Source organism: Antechinus flavipes, chromosome 1 (genome assembly GCF_016432865.1).
Source record: "Antechinus flavipes isolate AdamAnt ecotype Samford, QLD, Australia chromosome 1, AdamAnt_v2, whole genome shotgun sequence".
Taxonomy (NCBI): domain Eukaryota; kingdom Metazoa; phylum Chordata; class Mammalia; order Dasyuromorphia; family Dasyuridae; genus Antechinus; species Antechinus flavipes.
Genome location: NC_067398.1, coordinates 157,839,871 through 157,861,202, shown reverse-complemented (window position 1 = coordinate 157,861,202; position 21,332 = coordinate 157,839,871). Strand labels below are relative to the sequence as shown.

At 36.9% G+C, this 21,332-nt stretch overlaps 1 protein-coding gene across 1 annotated transcript in view; it reads left to right on the top strand.

The window, feature by feature from the left end:
- The first annotated feature begins 236 nt into the window (after positions 1 to 236).
- The window catches only part of PDE8B (phosphodiesterase 8B), a 278,793-nt gene continuing 257,697 nt past the window's right edge, over positions 237 to 21,332 (top strand). Inside the window, exon 1 of the mRNA XM_051991842.1 lies at positions 237 to 662. Coding sequence (XP_051847802.1) covers positions 312 to 662 — 351 coding nt within the window. The 5' untranslated portion in view covers positions 237 to 311. The remainder of the gene's footprint in view (positions 663 to 21,332) is intronic.

Genomic DNA, 21,332 nt, shown 5'->3' with positions numbered 1-21,332 from the left:
ACTGGCAGCCAGGCAGGACAGGGGGTGGCTCCGCGGGGGAGAGGGGGCCGCTGCCACCCGCTGGTGGCTAGCCACAGTGACTGCGCGGGGCGCAGCCGAGGCGGCGGTACAGGCGGCGGCATCCCTCCCTGCTGCAGGTGGTGGCCACGGCTCCTTCCTCTCCGCGCCCCGGGATCTGCTTTGCCTTCGTCAGAGACCGAAGCCGGGAGGTGGGGTGGAGAGGGCGGAGCGGGGCGCGGTGGTGGTGCCCGGTGGCCCCCCAGCCGCGGCTGGCCAGAGGAGGAGGAGGAGGAGAGGCGGGAGATAGAGGGATGGGCTGCGCTCCCAGCATCCACGTTTCGCAGAGCGGCGTGATCTACTGCCGAGACTCGGACGAGTCCAATTCCCCCCACCAGACCACTACCCTGTCACAGGGCACGGCGACCACCTTACACGGCCTCTTCATCAAGACCGACGCCGCCGACGCCATCCCCTCGGTGCTAGCCTACCAGAGCCGCCAGGCCGGGGCCCCGGGCGCTCGCCGGGAGCGGAGGGAGCTGGGCAGCGGCAGCAGCAGCAGCGCGGGCACCGCATCCTCTGCCCCGACCACCTGCAGGGTGCGCACCCATTACTGCTGCAGCAGCGCTGAGGCCGAGACCCAGACCAGCTACACGAGCGTCAAGGTAAATGTCCAGCTCCGCGGGAGCTGGAGGGGAGGGAGGGACCGCTTCGTGACTGTCAGGGCTCTCCCCACCGTCCCGACCCCTCTCTATGCCTCAGGACTCCTAGAACTTAAAGCGGGGGTCGCCCAGATTGGAAGGGTCAGCCTCCTGGTTTGGGATGAGCAGAAGTTAAGGATGCATGCATAAGAGAGGCGAAAGCCGCAAGCTCCTCACTTTTCAACGAGGGATTGGGGTTAAGGGGTGGGTGGAGAAAGAATAAGGGGATGGGGTCCCAAGGAGTTTGGACAGAAAGAAAAAAAAAAAAAAGACTGGGATCGGCGGGTGTTCTCAAGCTCATTCATGATGTGGATGTGTATATTGGTAGGGACGGCTGGAGGAGGGAGCCCTGGGAGAAAGAGATGGGCAGGCTCCGCCTTCATTGAGGGAAAGGGGCATAAGACTATGGCTCTGTTTATTCAGAAGAAGAGGACAAGAGATTGGTGTCATTGAGAGGAATTCAGCGCAATCCGAGTGAATGAGGGCCAAGCTGCCCCAATTGGTTGAAGCATGTACCGCGGTTTTTCTGTGCCCTGTAAATGAATAAGATGGAGGTAGTATACCGGAGTGTGGTTTGTGTCCCATATTGATGAGCTTTCTCCTGGGGAAGAGCACACACTGTGCTGCAGCCTCAATTGCAGGGAGATTCAGAGTGTGGATTTGTGAATGAATGTAGGAGTTTGTATAGTGGTCTGGGGAGAAATGTGGGAAAGGAGCAGGGGGAGTCTAAGAGTGGGAACTTGCATGATTTTGTTCGTGCTCTTACCTTAGTCCCCTTCTATTTATTGCTTGGATCCTGGAAATTAGATACTGACGACTTGGCCACACAGGGCCTGTCTCCCATGATCACTTAGTCCTGGCATCCTGTGCAGGTGAGATGTGCAGCCAGTTGAGTATGTCTGGGATACTGCTTTACAGAGAAGACATAAAAATCAAGATGTTGGGTACTTGAGGAGTCAAGATTTTTTTTCCCCTAAGAGGTGGAAAATGTGGAAGGCTTAAAACAGCTCCTCACTCAAGGGTAGCCTAAAGCCACCGCTTGCTGCCAAGACAGTTAACATTGTTTCTTATTATGATAGGAGGAAAGTGATTTTTTAAAAAAACAGTGTTGTACTGTATTCTTTCAAAGAACTTGAGAACACATGAAGGTCAGCTTGAATTGTGTAGATCCAGGCATTGCAGGATTTTGTTTTTCCTCAATAAACAGAATAATGATGGCGTATCACAATAGGTAGAAAGAAAAATAATTTTCATATTTCTAAGGAACCTTTCACATTAATGGCAGTTATTGCAATTTTGGGCAGAAGTACACGACCAGGAACCTGTTTCAGTGTATCTTAAGACTTCTGGCAAAGGCACAATTGTATATTCAAGTAGGCAGGAAAGTGGTCCAACAATTGGCCTAGTGTGAGGACTTAAAGCTTGTTCACTTCAATGGCCTAAGTCATCAGCTGAGGGGGTGGGGAAAAGGCCAAATGCAGTAGCTTCCAGTGTAGAAGCTTGGAAATTTCAGAAATAAATCTAGAGTGTTTTTTGTAGAAATAACATATCATTTTGCAATATGAAGTCTGTTATTGACTTGTAGTTGTGATGGATAGTTAAAAAATTTCATTCTAGATTTTATACTTGAAAGTTAGAGTAAAATACCCAGGAAAAATGTATCTGACATAATTAAACTTGCTAGTACCTACTTGTTGCAGGGTCATGTAACCAAATATTATACTTTTATACATTACAGAGATAACACAAATTTACTGGTGTCAAGGATTTAAAAATAATTCCCACCATTCCTGTTATTGGGAAAAATCATTATCAAAAAATCTCAAATTACCCATTCATTAGTTAGATAAGTAGATAGATAGATAGTTAACTTATAGCAGCATTGTTTGTAATTGCCCCAAATTGGAAATAAGCTAATTGTCCAAGAATTGAGTATGTTATTATTTAGTTACTCATGATTTAGCAATATAATGGAACAACTCAGTTAATACACTAAAGATAGATACTTGTTCTGTAATTGGATATGGGAACTCATTTATATGAATATTTCTTTTATTATATCATGTAAAAAACCTATCTATGTAACTCAAATTGGTAAATACAAGGAATACGCAGAAATTTGGAAGGGCATAAAATAATATAAAGAAGCAGAGCAATATACATACCAACTACAACTGTATCAAAGGACATGTAATTCAAATATGGGAATGACTAAAAATAGCAAATGGAAGAGTATAAGTAACTTGAAGTTCTAATATTATTTAGTCAAACCATATAAGTACATAGTGCCCTTGGAATGTTTAAATTAGTCTGTTTCTTTATATGCCTTTCTTAAGCTTAAGCTTTCTTCAGCATTTCATAATTCGCATTATAGATCATTCGGGGTGAAGTGATATAGACAGATTTTTTTTTATCCTCTTTAAGTATCATAGGATCACAGATTTAGATCTGAAAGGGATTCTAGAAGTTTTTTTAACCCAGCTGCCTCTCATTTTACTGATAAAGATACTGATGCCCAGAGATGTTAAATACCTGATCCAAGGTCCCACAGTAGAGTTAGGATTTGAACTTGGTTCATTTGATTCTAAACCCAGTATATTTTCCATCCCACTAAAATTCTTTTCAATCTTAAAATTGTTAAAGTGGGCAGGTGAATAGATAAAGTCCTTATGATATGGTACAATTACTGTGTAGATGAGCTGGCATAAATTTCTGTCTTTCTTTTTTTAATTATAAACCATTCTCCTATTATCTACTTGGTCTCTCCATTCCCCAGTGATCAACAATATGTGCTCACTCCCTTTCTTCTTTTCATACAGGATCATTTCATTAAAACTTTTGAGAATCATGAGACATTCTGATGTCAAAAAGTGAGGCAAAGAAAACCACTTCTGAATACCTTATTTGCTTAAAAAAATAGATTCTACACATTAACAATTCATGTGCAGTGCAGTGATATCACTGGGATTTCCACTTCTGGTATGAAATATTTTCAACTTCACTATTGCTGTAATGCTACATTTTCCCAGCAATTTGATTTTTTTTTTCTTGAAAAAATATTACTCAGACAGGAGAATCCCACAGAATGCTCACTCCTGGGAATGTGCCAGTACTCCAATTTAGTAATTTCTGTTCAGAAATTCCCGGAGGAAGGGTGTAGCTCACCCTGTAAAGAAGATGTGATGCCTTTGAGTTTTATTAATTTTTTGCTTTAGCTGTTGATGAAATCCTATAGTACAGACACATAGCTTAAAAAATCCCATCAGCTGATGATTATTTATCTAAGTAAAGATGAACTATGATGGAACATATTCGGATACCCTCAGTAAATGGTTTTCCTCTGCTACATAGGATGTTTGAAGGCCATCTGCCTCCACTTGTATACAGAGACCACAAATTATATTTAATAAGAAAAAATAGCAAAATTGGGATGTTCAATAATATACAAAAGAAAGTGTATAATGCATTTTGGATGTAAATGACTTGTGAATAATTTGTTAATTAATTCAACAAGTACTTATTAAATACCTAGCATATTCATTCTGTTAGGCACTCAGGGAGATATAAAAATAAATGACATAATCTTTTCCCTCTTGAAGCTTACAGCCTAATAGGAGTAGTAAGAAATGTATACAAATTGAGAGGGGGGTATAAGGAAGGCAGAAATTGTTACCAATAATTCATTCAATCTCTAGGGTTTTCTACTGATCATATATCAATACAAAAAACAGCATCTTTGGGCTGGTGTTCTCTGTTGTTTCATGATTACTGTGATACTTCAATTGTAGGGTTGGTTATTCTTTTTTTTTTCTCTAAATTTTTTTTAAACAATTGTTTATTTTTATCATTCTTTTCTTTTTAAATTTTTATTTCAAAATTCTCTCCCTCTCCCAATTCCTCCCCCAACTACTGAAATAGCAAGCAAAAATGCTATCAACTATACATATGAAATCATGCAAAACTTATTTTCATATTAGTCATATCACCAAAAAAGCAAGAAAAATAAGGAAAATAAGAAAATTATACTTCAGTTTGTGCTCAGAGTTCATCACTTTTCTTTCTTGAGATTGACAGTATTTTTTTTTTTATCATGAGTCCTTTGGAATTGTCTTGGATCATTTATTGATCAGAGTAGTCAAGTCTTCCACAGCTGATCATTATTACATCATTACTGTTATTATGCACAATGATCTTCCAGTTCTTCTCATTTTATTTTGCATCAGTTCATATTGGTCTTGCTTTGTTTTTTTTTCTGAAACCATTCACCTTATCATTTTTTTCTCAGAATCTTTTTTCAAATTAAAGTTTTTTATTTTCAAAATATACGCATAGATAAGTTTCAACATTCACCCTTGTAAAATGTTGTGTTCCAGATTTTTTTCTTCCTCCCTTCTCCTCCATCCCTTCCTTAGATAACAGGTAATCCAATATATGTTAAACATGTGCAATTCATCTGTACATACTTCCACCATTATCTTACTGCAAAGGAAAAAAAATGAGAAAAGAAATAAGGTGCAAACAAACAAAAACAAAAAGAATGAAAATGCTATGTTGTGATCCACACAGTTGCCACAATCCTCTCTCTGGGTGCAGATGGCTCTCTCCATCACAACATCATTGGGACTGGCCTGAATCACCTCACTGTTGAAAAGAGCCAAGTCCATCACAATTGATCATCATATAATCTTGTTTCTGTGTACAATGTTCTCTTGATTCTACTCATTTCACTCAGCATCAGTTCATGTAAGTCTGTCCAGGCCTTTCTGAAATCATCCTGCTGGTCATTTCTTACAGAAAAATAATATTCTATATAACATTCATATACCATAACTTATTCAGTCATTCTCTATCTGATGGGCATCCACTCAGTTTCCAGTTCCTTGCTACTACAAAAAGGGCTGCTATATGTGGGTCCTCGTCCCTTTTGCATGATCTTTTTGGGATACAACTTCAGTAGAGATACTACTGGATCAAAGGGCATGCACAGTTTGATAGCTCTTTGGGCATTATTCCATATTGCTGGATTAGTTCATAACTCCAGATTTGGTTATTCTTAAAGAGAGAAGGAAAAAGGAAGAAGGAAGGAGGGGGAAGAGGGGGAAAGAATAGAGGAGGGGGGAATGAAAGAAAGAGAAAGACAGAGAGAGGGAAAAGGAATAAGGAGGAGGAGAAGGAGGAGGAAGAGGCGAAAGAAGAGAAAGAAGAACAGGAGGAGGAAGAAGAGAAGGGAGAGGAGGAGGAAAAGGAAGAAGAGAAAGAAAAAGAGCAGCAGGAAGAAGAGAAAGAAAAGTAGGAAGAGGAGGAAGAGAAGGAGAAGAAAAAGAGAAGGAAGAATAGAGGAAGAGGAGAAGAAGAGAAAGAAAAGGAGGAGGAAGAGAGAAAGAAGAAGAGGAGGAAGAAGAGAAAAAAGGAGGAGGAGGAGGAGGAGAGAAAGAAGAGGAGGAAGAAGAGAAAGAAGAGGAGGAAAAGGAAGAGGAGAGGAAAGCAAAAGAGGGGAGGGGAGAGCAAAAGAACACACTAAGAGCCAGGTGAGACCTCTTCCTTCTCGTCCTGATGCACTTTGGATAAGCTGTTTGGGTTCTGGATGCTGGTCCACGTATCCTTGTGCTGTTTGTCCCCAGGGGTGATTTGTGGCCTGGGTCACGTTGCTGTGTTGTCTGAATTCTTGGGCACAGAGAACACTGAAGGGTTTGGCTGTGATGAATCTGAGCCACAATGCTTGTGACAGCTGCACCACCTCCTGAGTCATCCCTTGCTTTTGCAGGGGGAGGGCATGGCGAAGGGGGAGGGAGGCTGTGTCAGAGGTCACGGGGCCTCCTGTACCTTGACCCTGGACCTCTTGCTTTTTGGAGGGGGGGGTTACCTCAGCCTGAGGAGTGTCTACACTGTTTCCTACACTGCCTTGTATTGGGGGGTGTTCCATTTGACATTGTCCTCTGTTCAACTGCCACTTTCAAGCATGCTTCCCTTGACTGCTGCTCTTTCCGCTGCCACAGAAAACAGATCTTGGAAGCGCCTGATGTTATTTGCCTTATTGTGTTTGAGGAGTGCTTCCCCATCTGCTGTGCTTGCTGGGCCCCGAGATTCCATTCCTCCTCACGGAAAGTGCTCTCTTTCCTGCTCCCACCCAAATCACCTCATCATGTTTCGGAGCTCCCGACTGCCTCGGCTCCTCTGAGGTGATCTATGCCAGACAGAATGTTACAGCCTCAGCTCTGGAATCTCAGAAGCCCTCTTGTCCTGTCTGTACCAGACACCTTCCGCTACCTCCCCACGGGGACATCCCCACGTTCCGTCAGACTGGTGCTCGTTGGCATCCTGGCTGTGGAGCCAGAAATACCTGGACACACCTCCAGACTCAGACACTCAATCGCTCTGTGACCCTGCCTCAGTTCCTAATCAGCATCTCTCTCTCAGGGTTCTCTTAGGATAATACCTGCCACATAGTAAATACTATATAGATGTGTTATTATTATTATCAATAAGGACATTATTTTCTTCAGTGGCTTAATGCACTTTCAGAGAGTTCTCATTTTCAGGAAGCCTTTTCTTCCTAATTCTGCCTTTCTACAACTTTCACCCATGAGCTTCTTGTTCTGCCCTTAATGCCAAGTAGAACATAATTAATCCTTCTCCATGATAGCCTTCAAATACTTAAAGACTGCTATTATGTTTTCTCTTACTAAGTCTTCTTTTCCCCAGACTAAACTTCCTCAGTTTCTTTAATTGTCTTCATGCTGCTTGACTGTAAGAGACCTTCACCATCCTGTTTGCCTTCCCCTGGTTCTCAATGTGACACACAGAGCTGAGCAGCCGACTGCAGAAATGCTCTGACAAGGCACAGTACAATGCTACTATGACTCATAGACAATCTATCTCTCTTCATGCAGGCAGGATCACAAATTCGTCATAATTTGATAGGTGGAAGTCCCAAAGAATCTAAGTAATATGCCCCTTGTCACAGAATGGAAACAAGAATCCAGGTCTTAAGATTTCAGATTCAGTGCTATTCCTGATATACCAAAATTCCCCTCTTTCTTTCCTTATCCTCTCATCACTGACTGTCATGAGTCCCCATGACCCTGTGAAATGACATATGAAGGGTACCCTAGCAGAACTGGATTTTAGGCAACAGATGTTTTTTCTCCCTTGGACTTTTTGGTAGGTTGTTGATGCTCTGATGCTTTGAAACCCAGATTCTATCTAGTTCAGTCTCCTATTTTATGTATGAGTTACCATGACAACATCCCTAGGATGGAGATCATTTAACTTCAACTTGAACACTTCCAGAGATAGGGAGCTCGCTACTTCACATGGTAACTTATTCTATTTTTCAGCTTTTAGGGGCTTCTTATTTACATTGATCCAAGCCTTTGTCCCAATAATTGCACTGATGCAGACAACATTTTAATTAGGTCATTTCATGGGTTGTTCTGACCAACCCCTCCTCCACCAAAAACAAACAAATCACACCCCATTATTACCTGGTAGGACAATTTCTCATGACAAGTCTTTCCAGATTTAGCTTTGCTGGTCCTCAGATGCTAAATATATAGTCCATCCTCAATGATATTCTTAGGGTGGTAGGATCTGCTAGACCTCATGTTCTGAGGGAATAGCCTTTGAGAACCCAGGATTAACTCCATGAAGCATCCAAGTAATACTTTAGCAGAACAATTTGTCAATGCCCTATTTAAAGTATGGAGTCCAAAACTGAACCTAGTTCTCCAGATGAGATAAAGCCAATTCAGTGTACAATGGGATTCTCACTTCTTTTATTCTAAGCACTGTCTTTGTACAAAGTATGATAACATGTTAGTTCCTTTGGTAGATATGTCACCATCCACTGCTTGGCTAATAATGATCTTGAAGTCAGATAACTACAGCAACCTCCCATTGAAGTCAATTTTCTGAACAACTGCTTTGAAGCCAGTTTTCCTCACTATACAATAAGTGACTAGTTAAAGTTTCTGAACCTACGTACAAGGCTTAACATTTAAAATTAAATGTTAACTTTAAGTTAAATTAATCCATTGAAATATATTCAAAGTATTAAATAAATGTTGAAAAATTAGAGTTCTCCTTTTTGAATTTCATTGTATTCATTTTGTCCATTTGAAGAAATCAGTCAATGAACATTTTTTAGAAGTGCCTACTGTGTACAGCCTTTTAAAATCTCTATTATTTCTCCAATATATGCAGTGGTCTGTCATCAGAGATGGCTATTTATTAGGTGACTACTCTGTTCCAAAGCTTGGTGGAAGTTTGAAAGTTGAATAGCCTCCTTGCTCAGAACTTTCCAAGGGACAGAGTATTTAAACAGAGAGTGAGAGCAGTAAATCTTGTGAGAGGGGAACATCTGTAGGGAAGGAAGAAGAAAGGAAAGGAGAAGACCCAGAGAAGGAAGCTAAAACATTATTAGAAAGCTAATGAGAAAACAGGAAACTGGAATGGAATGGAAACCAAGGGAAGAAAGTTCCAAAGATAAAGGGGTTAGTAGAGTTGAATGTTCCAGGGAAGTCATGGAGAAAAGTAATTTTTTTGGTATTTATGTCATTGGTGATCTTTAGGAGATTAAATTCAGTAGAATTGTGGTGATTCTGGGGAGAGAACTTTTATTTTTTGGTGAGCAATTTCTCTTCCAGTTTTAGAAAATGAATTTAACAGCCATGACTTTATCACTTGGGATCATGTTTAAGAAACCAGCACTTTCAGTGATCCCAAGCTGTTTGTTTGTGCCAAAGTCTATCTTTTTAAGATGAATATTCTCCCAGTGATGCTTTATGGCTGTGAGTCATGGAATACCATCAGTTCAGAAGAATTCCATTTGCAGGTGAGTCAAAAGACAGGGGAGAGATGCGTAGTGAATGGAAATAGATTGTAGCATATTATCCATGATGACTTACATGCAGGAAGTGGCATAAAACACAGTGCAAATGACCAGAAAGGAAGGTGGGACAGTTATACAGTGAAAAATAAAGGAAAACAGATGGAAATCGAGAGTGTTCCAGTGGTGTCCTTGGAATATTAAAGAATCCAAGGGAGATCTTCAATATGTTGAATGCATCCTCTAGGGAAGATTTATGGAAAAGCATGGACAAGAAACACATGGAATGAAAATCTGTGCCAACATAGGGTGCATTCATCTCTCTGATTTAACTTGACAATATCAGTTTAAAGGCGCTGGCATTAACATACTGCTCAGTGATTAAATTGAGTTAACATTGAAGGTTAATTTGAAGAATTGCTAAATATATTATAATTTGCAGTTCCTTTTCAAAATAACATTATGAGGTAGGTCAATCAATATTTTTCTTGTATTCAGAATTTTTTAAATTTGTTTTATTGACGTGTTTTTTTTTCACTAAAATCATTTATAGATTACTCCCACTCTGTGAGGTCTCTTATAACAAAGTAAAACAATTAACTAAAGTTAATAATAGAATGATTTCATCTGAAAGGGCATGCAACATTTCACATTTGTAGCATCTCCCCATCTACATTTTTAAAAGTGTATAATCTATTTTTTCTTCCTCCCACCCTTAAAATTTCACTGGGGAAAAATGAAAAAAAGCAAACTTTTTTTTTTGTAACAAATATGGATAGTTAAGCAAAACAAATTCCCCAGTGGCTGTATACAAAAATATATGTTTCATTCTTTGCCCGAAATCAATCTCCTTTCTGTAATGGATAGCATGGTTCATCATTTTTCCTTTCAAAGTATGAATGGATATTGTATTGATAAAATTCTTATACATTTAAAGTTGTTTTTTTTTACAGCATTGTTATTGTATAACTTGCTCTCCTGATTTCTACTTATTTAATTCTTCATGAGTTTATAAAATCCTTAAAATTGTTTAATTTTATAATATTTTGTTGTAGAATAAGATATTTGTGATTTCATTAGTGTGGGCAGTCTTTCCATCTATGCAGATGGTACCTTAATTTCCATGGCCCCAGAAACATTATCTCCTTTGGCATTGAGCCCCTCTAGAGCTAATTTAGACTCATCTTTGGATGGTTCTTTCTAGATGCTTCCAGATTAGCATGACCTTCCTGGGCTTGTGCTTTTTTTTTTTTTTATCAAAGCCTGTCAGAACCCAAGGATGACATTAGCAGCAAGAGGAGAGTAGTGGAAAAAGACTTCATTGGTGAGGATTGGTGTCACTTGCAATTTTTTATACAGGAGGAAATTGAGTGAAATGACTTAGGCAAAGGGAATGGAAAGATCAGAATTTTTTTTTAAAGTACTATAATCTTTAGTCTGCTCACTAGTTCAGGAAAAGATTTTGCCTCACAGGAGTTGCCTTGAAAAATTACTTTTAGAGAGAAAGTGTTAGCAAGATTTTGCTTGTGAGAGATTAAAGGGTTCTCCATATTCTTGCAGCATAGGTATATAACTAGGATCTGAGGATTAACCACCCACCATAGCATCTGGTTTCCCTCAATGTCAGAATCTGCCTAGACTGTCTTTAATTTTGGCTCTACACTATCTGGTCCAACTATTTTAATCTATTTACCATCTCTCTAATGTAATCTCATTTTAACTCACTTGAATGCTTGAATGCAATAGCCAGAAGCCATTGACCCTTGGTACTGACTTGCCCTTAAGATGGAAAAGTGGTTCTGAGAATTTGTTTTCAAATATAGAGCATCTCCTGGCCTTGCCTTTTCTTTATGACCATTTCCCTTCAAGTACAGCCACACCAGCCCCTGGATATAGGCAGCATGGTCCAGAAGCATACATAGACATCATGATGTCTTCCCAAAGGATGCTGCTTCCCAAAGGAGGTTGATCAGAAGCCCATAAACCACAGCCAGGAGAGAATGTACCTCCAGGTCTTAGTTAACAAGTCTAAACTGCCAAGATCTGCCTGTGTGAATCCTTAATTTTATTTTAGCCCACAAACTCATGTAAATAATGAATTGTCTGGGGAAATATTCTAGCAGCCTTCCCTCTGTCTTTCTTTGAATATTTCACTCAACTGTAAGACCTAGTGAAATTGGACTATACTTGAACCCAGATATTCTCTATAGCTTCAGCATGGAGACCCTTTGAAGGATTCTCCAACACTTACCATCTATTTCTTGCTTTCACTCATTTTTGTTTCTGCAACTCTACATTTCCATCTTCCCCAATATCTTGACCCTAAATTGGCTCTAGTTCAGAAAGAAGCACATACAAGTTTTTCAGATTAAAGCAGAAGTTGTTTCAAGTTTCAAGATCTCTTTGTTCTGTCTGTTTAGTGTATGTTCTGTGAATTTGCTTAGTTTCTGATCCACCGCTTTACCTTAATCTCTGGAAGCTATCTTTTTCCTGGTATCTCAAAAATTTGTCTGATTTTTGACCCATTTGTTTTCTTTTCTAAACCACTGGTATTTGATTTCTGATTGCTTATTATTATTCCTCACATCTAATTTACTCCTATGCATGTTCTTTTCCCCTAATTATGTCAATATTCTCTCTCCCTACAATCTTCCAATACTCACATATAAATACATTCTGAAAAATAACACTGCACTCAAGTTTTTATTTAGATTTGGGGGAAATGGCCTATGTCCATCTTATTGCTGATGCTAAGGTATGCCAGGTAATTTAGAAGTTTGGATCACTTCATCTTAGAGCTGGTTGTTTCTCTTTGTCATCTTCTTCTCTTGTTATTTCTAGAGATTCTTGTAATCAGAATTGGGGAAGGAATGAGACCTTATTCTCTACTCCCTTTCTTTTAATGATTCCATTACTAGCATTACCCCTTTCTGTCATCTTAATGATCTAAAATCTTTGGAGGAAAACAAACAAAAAACTTTGTCCATGCAAAATTTGGGAACCTCTAACTTATTTGTTAAGTTTCTCTTCATTTTAACTTACTTGAAATTAATTTTTTTCTTTTTTCTTCAGTCTTATAGGAAAATATTACTTATTAGGGATTTTCATTTTTAAAATTTAAAATAAAAAATATTTATGTATGTTTTTGTATTCAACATAGGTAGCATTTATTTTTACTTTATTTCATTAATACATTTATTAATTGTTATTTTACTAATATTTATTATTAATATCAATATTATTTTATTTTATTAATATGTATGTTATCAACATACAGAACAAGTAGTTAAATCAGAATTCAGACCCAGGTTTTTTGATGTAGAATCTAGCTTTCTTCTCATACTCTACCATAGCAAATATGAGATTTAAAGCTGGGTCTCCTGACTCCTATTCTGAAACTCCTTCCATCCTACAAGGCCATCTCTGTGGTAGAATTTTAATGTCATACTCTTTGCTATCAATGTACTGTTCTGTTCTGTCTCAGAGTCATTTAAAAAATGTTCTGGAATTTTGCCTTTTAAAATAAAGTGGTTTTGTATGTATGTGGTGGTAGGATAATAATATTTTCTTAAAATGGGACTTGGTAAGATCCTTGGAGAAGTAGAAAAGTGGAGTGGATGGTCAGTGATGGACTTAGAGTCAGATTTGGGTTCGGGTTCTATCACAGCTCCTGTACAAGGAGTCACTTCTCTTTGTGGACAGTTTCCTCATCTGTAAAATGAACGGACCTCTAAGGTCCCTTCAAGTTCTAAATCAATGACCCAGTGAAAAGTAGGAATGTCTTATCTAACTATTTACTAATTTATTTTGCTATCCAGTTCTACAGAGGAATAATGTCTCTGTACCAACTAGCAGGCTATTTTCATACTAGGCAAAAATACACTAAGATATATAAGGTAAATATTTGTCTCAAAGAGACTTTCAATTTTATAAGCAAATGGAGGCCAAGAATGTAGAAGATATGAAAGTTTAGCTGGTAACAGTCAGAGTCATTAATAATATGGCAATGACAGATTTCCCAGATGAAAAGCAAAGGGACATATTGAGTGTCACTATCCCCTCCCCTCCTGTGACTTTCTATCTCTGCCATTTTATACTTCAGCCTTTACTGTCATAATCTGGAACTGAAAAATGCTATTTTACTTAATATTAATATTTAATAATAATTTACTATACCATATTATATACATATATATAATACTAGGTACACACACATATACACTTTTCTATACTGTAGTATAGGTACAATAAATGTCATATATACATATATACATATATACATTATATTACATCATTTACATGTAAAAAAAATTGGATTGGCAACATTCGTAATTTTGATCTGAATGTTTAAGAAATACCAAGATCTTAAATTTGCAAATATGTAATAAAATTCCAAATAAATGTATTTGGATAATAAACTCAATGTTGTTATCTTGTGGATCACTTGCTTTGTATGGTATTAGTCTTTACTTAAAATTTCATCTTTCTCTCTTAGGATAATAAGAGTATATATACTTAAAACCACTCAACTCTATAATGCTTTTGTGCTGTTGTATTGTACTCTTATTAAAATGTTACACTTTAAAGATAAAAACTTATTTTCTCATAGTGAAAAATGTTGTCATACATTCCATAGAAGTTTGTGTGAGTCATAAGATGTAGAATTTTGGAAGTTTTAGACAGTCAAAAAGCATGAGGGTGTCTTAACTAGCCCATTTTATAGAGTAAAATACGAAGAAATACCCCCAAAATAATCATTTCCATATATATTTATAGGAGAGGATTGTACATGAAACAGTGATTATTATGTATTTTTCTTTTTTAAGTATACAATAAAACCAACATGTAACATTCAAAGCTGTCCTTGTCTGTGGTTACTTTTTGCTTTTATTCCCTTTTCATCTTTTTTTAAACCGTATCATTAATTTTCCTCTCCTATTTCCCTCTCCCTAACCCCCAACCCCCATTGTTAAAAAAACAAAAAAACAAACTCCCCCAAATATACAATAAATATGTATAGGGAAGCAAGACAAATCCTTTCAGTGGTCATGTTAAATGTACCTCATTCTCTTTCTTAAATCATTCACTTCTCTTTCAGGAGATAGGTAGCAAATTTCATTAGTTCATCATTGGACCTCTGTAATCATGATTGATCATTTATTACTTTATTCCACTTGCTGATCTCTCTATTTTTAAAGAGCATCAAAATTTTGATGATTACATAATAGAAGCAAACTGGAAATAGTACATTTATTCAGTGATTGGATAATATTTAAACAAACTTTGATATATGAATGCAGTTGGGCAGTTAGTGGTTAGATTGCTGCACCTGGAGTCAGGAAGACCTAACTTCAAATCTAATCTTAGATACTTAACCTCTGTATGTCTCAGTTTTCTCAGTTGCAAAATGGAAATAATAATAGCATCTACCTCCCCAAATTTTTGTAAAGTCAAATGAGGTCACATTTGTCAATATAATGGCAGGCACATGAGATAGGTCTTTAGCAAATAGTTAATCTCTTCCCTCCCTTCCCTAAAAGATTGATGTACATTAGCAATATGAAATATGAAGAACAGAAATATATGAAGTCTTATAGAGGAAAGAAATCAGAATTAAAACAGCAACATGCAGTTTGTGATCATTAATGGGAAACAAAATCTATGAGAATACACAGAAAAAAACATAGAGAAGAATTCTTTAAAGATAATTTTGTTACTACTTTGTTCAAATTAATGTTATACATATTTGAAGGAAGGACTTTTTTTTTTCCTAAATTGTGAAATGGTTTAGAGAAGAGTTTGAGACAAAAAGAGCTAGGGAACCAGAGGCGTTGGTGCACACCTATAGTTTCTGCCACCAGGGAGGCTGAGGCTGGTGGACTTTTTTGACTTAGAGATTCTGAGCTGCAATGTGTGTCCGTATCAGTACTTATATGGTGAGCATCCTTAGAGCTGGCAGGCCACCAGATTGCTTAAGAAGGGGCAAACTGATCCGTACTGGAATTAAGCAGGTTAACACGCTTGTCTTGATTGGAGTAGGACTGAGTCTGTGAGTTTCTAGTAGCTCCTGCACTTCCAGGATGAGCTAGATGTTGGGAGGTCCAGCCTTAGAAGAAAAAAGAAAAAACAGCAAATGAAAGAGGAAGAGGAGCAATATACTTTCAAAGCATGGCAGAATGGAGACCCTATATCCTGTTTGCTTTCCCTTTGCATGTCTTATACCTGGGAAATGTGTCCCTGGTCAGCATTTGTCGTATTTGTTCTACCTCTACCCCCAGTTCCTCTTTGGTAGTCTGGTACTATCTTTGAAGTTCAAATGAAGGCCAAAGCATTCAGATTACTCCCAATATCCCCTCAAAACAGCAACTCTGGAGCTCAGAGAGCTTGTAATGGACCAAGAGGTGAGAATATTTTAGACATTTTCCCCAGGGCAACTTTGCAACTAAAGAAGTCCTTTTTTACATCAAAGGGGAGAACTAGGTTCAGTACAGTTTATTTTTGATTCTTGAAATTTTATTTTGAATTGATAAGGCATTTATATCTAGGTAAGTCCCAATGTACAAGAAAACTCAATTCTATGAATTCATTTATTTAATAAAAGTTCATTACTAGGCAATTGAAATGAACATTGAATGAAGTACAGAATTGAATAGCAGAAATCCTATCTGGGAAACCATAGATTTAAATGACCTCAAGCTGTTACCTGTTTCAATCTTTTTTAACAGCAGTATTCTTGCTGATGATGCTGTATGGCTGTGAATCATACCTATGGCCTGAGAAAAAATGCAATTGCAGATGACCCAAAGGAATGTAAAGTAATGGAACCCAAATGATCATATGACTCAATGCAATGCAAAGACATCATAGAATCAAGTTGGCTGCAGAATATTCCCAATGAGGCTATGTTTATTATTAGTAGAATGAGAGACATTATAAAGCACACAAATTCTCATGAAAGGCTTGGGTCTATTAATGAGTATTTATAGATGGATAGCTTAGATCCTCTACTGAAATCCAGAAGATAAAGAAAAAAACCAAGGTACCTACCAAATGATCTAGTTAGTTTTTCCGTGGAGAAATATGGACAGGATGACAAAAGAGGAGTGGACCGAGGGGGCAGAAACTCCATTGCACCAAAAGAGATCAAAGACTCATGGAAATGTTAAAATTCATTTATAAGTTGATAGTGACAGAGGCTGGATTTTAAGGAAACACCAGGTGAGGAAACCTTGCTACTGAGGCAGAATTGCACCTTAGAGCCTTGAGACTTGCTTAAAATGCTGAAAAGCTCAATATCTTGTCCAAAATTGCACAGCTGGTACATTTCAAAGGCAAGACTTGAATCTAGATCTTTTGGCTCTGAGGCCAGTCAGCCCTCTAGCTACCCTGTCATGGCTGCTGCTATTTATAGGTTGGTGCTTTGAATTTAGAACATGGTTTGTCTAAGAAACCATATTCTTCCTAGTGGCTAGGTTCCCAGGCTAACTGCAGAAAGCTTATTTAAACCCATCACAGAGCTGAAAAGACACTTGTAATGAAACTATGGAAAATCAGTTGTGATTTTGTTAATTGCACAAAATTGAAAGTCAACAAAATTGAGTAAAGATCAATTTTGTTATTTGTCTAGAATGGTGCTTGAAGAATAGAAAGTTTAATGAGAAGATGATGATAACAGTTAGCATTTGTGCAATGCTTTAAGGTCTTACAGAATTTTACAAAAATATCTAATTTTATTGTTGTGACAATCCTGTGAGGTAGGTGCTATTATTATCTTCATTTTTTGCAGTTGGAGAAGCTGAGGCAGACTCACATATAAATGCCTTGACAACTCAAAATAAATTTTCAAGAGTCAAAAAATAAATTGTACTGAACCTAATTCTTCCCTTTGTTGTACAAAGTGCTTTTTTAAAAATAAGAACTTTTTATTTGCAAAATATATACAAAGATAGTTTTCAACCTTGTAAAATCTTGTGTTTCAAATTTTTCTCCTTCCCTTCCCTCACCTCCTCCCCTAGATAAAAAGTAATCCAATATATGTTAAACATGTAATTCTTCTATACATATTTTCACATTTATTATGCAGAAGAAAAATCAGATCAAAAAAGGAAAAAATGAGAAAGAAAACAAAAAGCCAGCAAACAACAACAAAAAAGGTGAAATTATTAATAAACCTTCTTTAGACACAAAGAGATCCTGGGGAAAATGTTTAAAATATTCTCATCTCTTGGCCCATTCCATGCTGAGCTCCCAAATTGCTGTTTTGAGAGAATATTGGGAATAAACTGAATGCTTTGGGCTTCACATGAACTTCAAAGACACTACCAGTCTACCAGAGAGGAATGGGTTTAGAATGAGGAGGGAGACATAGAGTTGGAACAAATATGACAAATACCAGCCAGGTATCACAGAGCTTGTAAATATCAAATGTAGATTTGAACTTGGATTTTCCTGTTTTCAGGTCTAGCATTCTAGCTATTGCACCATATCTTACATATCTGGATAAGAAATTAGAGGAAAATCTTAGTGGAAATTTGGAAGAGGAATTCAAAAACTGTCATGGTAAAAAGGTGTGTGATATTGCTTCCCCTGAAGCACTTGAAAAAGTTTACAAGAAAGTCTGAGCTGCTTTTTTTTTTTTTTTTGTAATAAAGAAAATTTACTTTTTAATGCATGGAAGAAATTGTGGTATTTTGGAGACAAACATCTCAGGTAATATCTTTGTATCTTCTGCAACCTTTTGTTTGCCCAATTGTAGGAGACCATTATTAGAGAATTCTCTAAATGTTAGTCTATCTCCAGATTACTTTCTTTAAGTTTCTTTTTACTGACATTCTTTAGAATTTCCCAGATCTCTTAGGAACAAACTAAGAACAAAGGTTTTTTTATTTTTCTTCCCCAAATCCCATCTATAATAATCTCCATGATTTTGTTGCAATATTCTTCAGAGTTATTTAAAAAATATATATATGTGTTTGTAAATTATATGTATGTATGTATGTATGTATCTATCTATCTATCTATCTATCTATATATATATGTAAATATCCCATTAGAAATCTCTGTACCCAATTGGATAAAGGTTATATAAGTGGTATATTTCTTTTGTAAAACCATCTGATCCATTGTTCACAATAAATAGCTTACATTTGGAAAGAGCAATACACTTTGATGTTAGAATGAAAATCTTTTTGGAACCTAAATGTCCATTGTCCAACAGAACTGCATTTTTGAAAGAAATATAATTCGAAGCCAAAATGTTGAAAAAAATCAATCCATTTCATCTAACTTCATTTACCACATGAGATTCACAGAAATATAGATGAATCTCTTTCCCTTCAAACCACTGAAGTGATCTTTCACAGTTTAGGTGTGGTTTGCTTTTTCTTGGGAGATATAACATCTACCAGGTATTTTTTTTGAATAAGATCTCAGTTTTATTAATCTTAAAATATCTGAGGAAATACCATAGATCTCTTCTCAGATATTATAACAAATATCTTAAGAAAATGAGAAGCTGCTTTTTCATCAGTATTAGCGACTTCCTCACTCTTAATGCTATGTAAGATCACCCTGGCCTTCAACCTGCCACACCACCTACGACATACTACAAATATCTTTTTGTGATTTTTACCTTACTTCAAATCTTCATTTAGTCTTAATAGTGATCTTTAAAATACACAACCAATAATTTTTCTATATCAGAAGTAATGACATTTTCTTTTTTTTAATATTATGATGGTTTTTACAGTTGATTCTTCATATTTTAAAAAAAATTCTGGATTGATTTTGATGATCATCTTAGTAGTAATAAATTTAAACCAAGTACATATCTAATCTGGTTTAAAGCAATGCTCTCCTTTCCCTGACTAACATATTATATCCAATTTCTCATAAAACTTTAGTGAATTTCTTTTTGCTTAGAATAGGTGTGTAATATTTAAAACCCTTGCCTTTTCATCCCCAATTAGGCTGATGTGATATATAAAATATACACACATATTTATATATACATACATATATATTATCTCTCTGTGTATATTTATTACAAGGAAAGGAAGGAAGGAAAGAGAGAGAGACAGAGACAGAGACAGAGACGGAAACAGAGAGACAGAGACAGAAAGAGGCAGAGAGAGAGAGACAAAGAGAGCAGAAACAGAGAGAGAGAGAGAGGGGAAAGACAGAGAAAAAAAGAGACAGAAACAGAGAGAGATTCATTAGTATAAATTAAGTGTAATAAAGAGAAAGATACAGAGAATTTTTCCAATTAGGCAAAATTTAAAAGGAGAAAGAATGGAGGATATATGAAAAGAGGTTACATGTAAAGTGAGAATGTTATTGCTCTTAGATGAAGTGAAGTGAACTGTCAGTGGTGAAAGGCAAAAGAGAAAGAAGGGAGTCCATGTTATTCCTGATATAAAGATAGAAATAAAAAACAAAGGAGATTTGGGTAGAATGGTTTTCCTGCTGTGAAGAACTTTATGAGAGTTGAGACTATGCTTGTCTAAATATTGTAATTCTTCTAGCAATTAGCAGAATGCTCTCTGCACATATTAAGACTTTAATAAAAACTTATTTTATTGAATTGAACTGAATTTACAGCATATAAAATAAAATTTCCATGAGGTTTCAAATTAAATTTACAGAGAAGGAAACTGAGGCTTGGAAGGGTAAAATGATTTGCAGGATATAATAGCACCTACTTATAATTTCATGAAGAATAAATGAGATAAAGTGGTTTATAAATCTTTTGACTTTCTACAAATACTAGCACAAAATATTGCACAAAGACCTTTTGGGATACTTAGGAAAAGGAGGTGAGCAGGTCATGTATCCAGAACTAGGGATAACTAACCAAGTCTGAACACTGCACTGGAATCCATTAAAAACAAGTTTTGCTGGGGATAATTAGGAATTCATTGTAATTGTCATAATATTTACCAGTCATTCATCCATTTCAGCTTGCTTGGATGAGGTACATAACTTCAGAATCAGCTATTTTACCATAATCATTCTAAAAGCCCTCTTCTTTTCCATTTTTAAATGGACTTTTTGGTGAACCACAGAATAATCTTAATAGTATCTAAAAATATGTCACTCTTCATTCTAATTCTTCTGTGCTTGAACTTTTGGCCCTTTTCTTTAAACACACACACACACACACACACACACACACACACACACACAAAACCAACAGATTAGCTTGTGATGAAGGGTCATTTCTTGCTATTTCCTATGATCACATTGTCAGACCATAAAATTATGCTGTAGTTGATGTAAAGTATTATATGGCTTTACATGGAAAGCCCTTATACTGTACTGATATGTGAAAAGTATTTCTTAAATTCCTCTTTTCAGATCATTTTAGAAAATATTTAATGAATTATTCAAAATTCAGAAAGCATCACAACTTCAAATGAATAGTCAAACTGGAAGATTTTGGAATGTTACTTGTTAAGTAAATATCCATGGTACTGGAAGGACAAAAATGCATTTTGTTTTGAGACATCAAGAGATTTGCATCAGAAAGCATTCAGCTTCATTGCAGATATGCCTATGACTTATTTTCTATGGTATGTTAAAATAATGAAATCCTAAATCAAGTATGTTTGGTAAATATAAGACATGAAGAATTTAAGTGAATTTCTCTGAATGGCTTTCCTGACTGTGGTAGAGTGAAGAGCCGATGATAGGTCTGTATCTCTGTGCACCTATGGGGTTGCTAGGGAATGGTTTTCAAATGCTTCATCGTGCAGCAGATTGAACTTTTTTTTTTTTTGAAGCATTGTCATGGAAACCATGTGCATCAT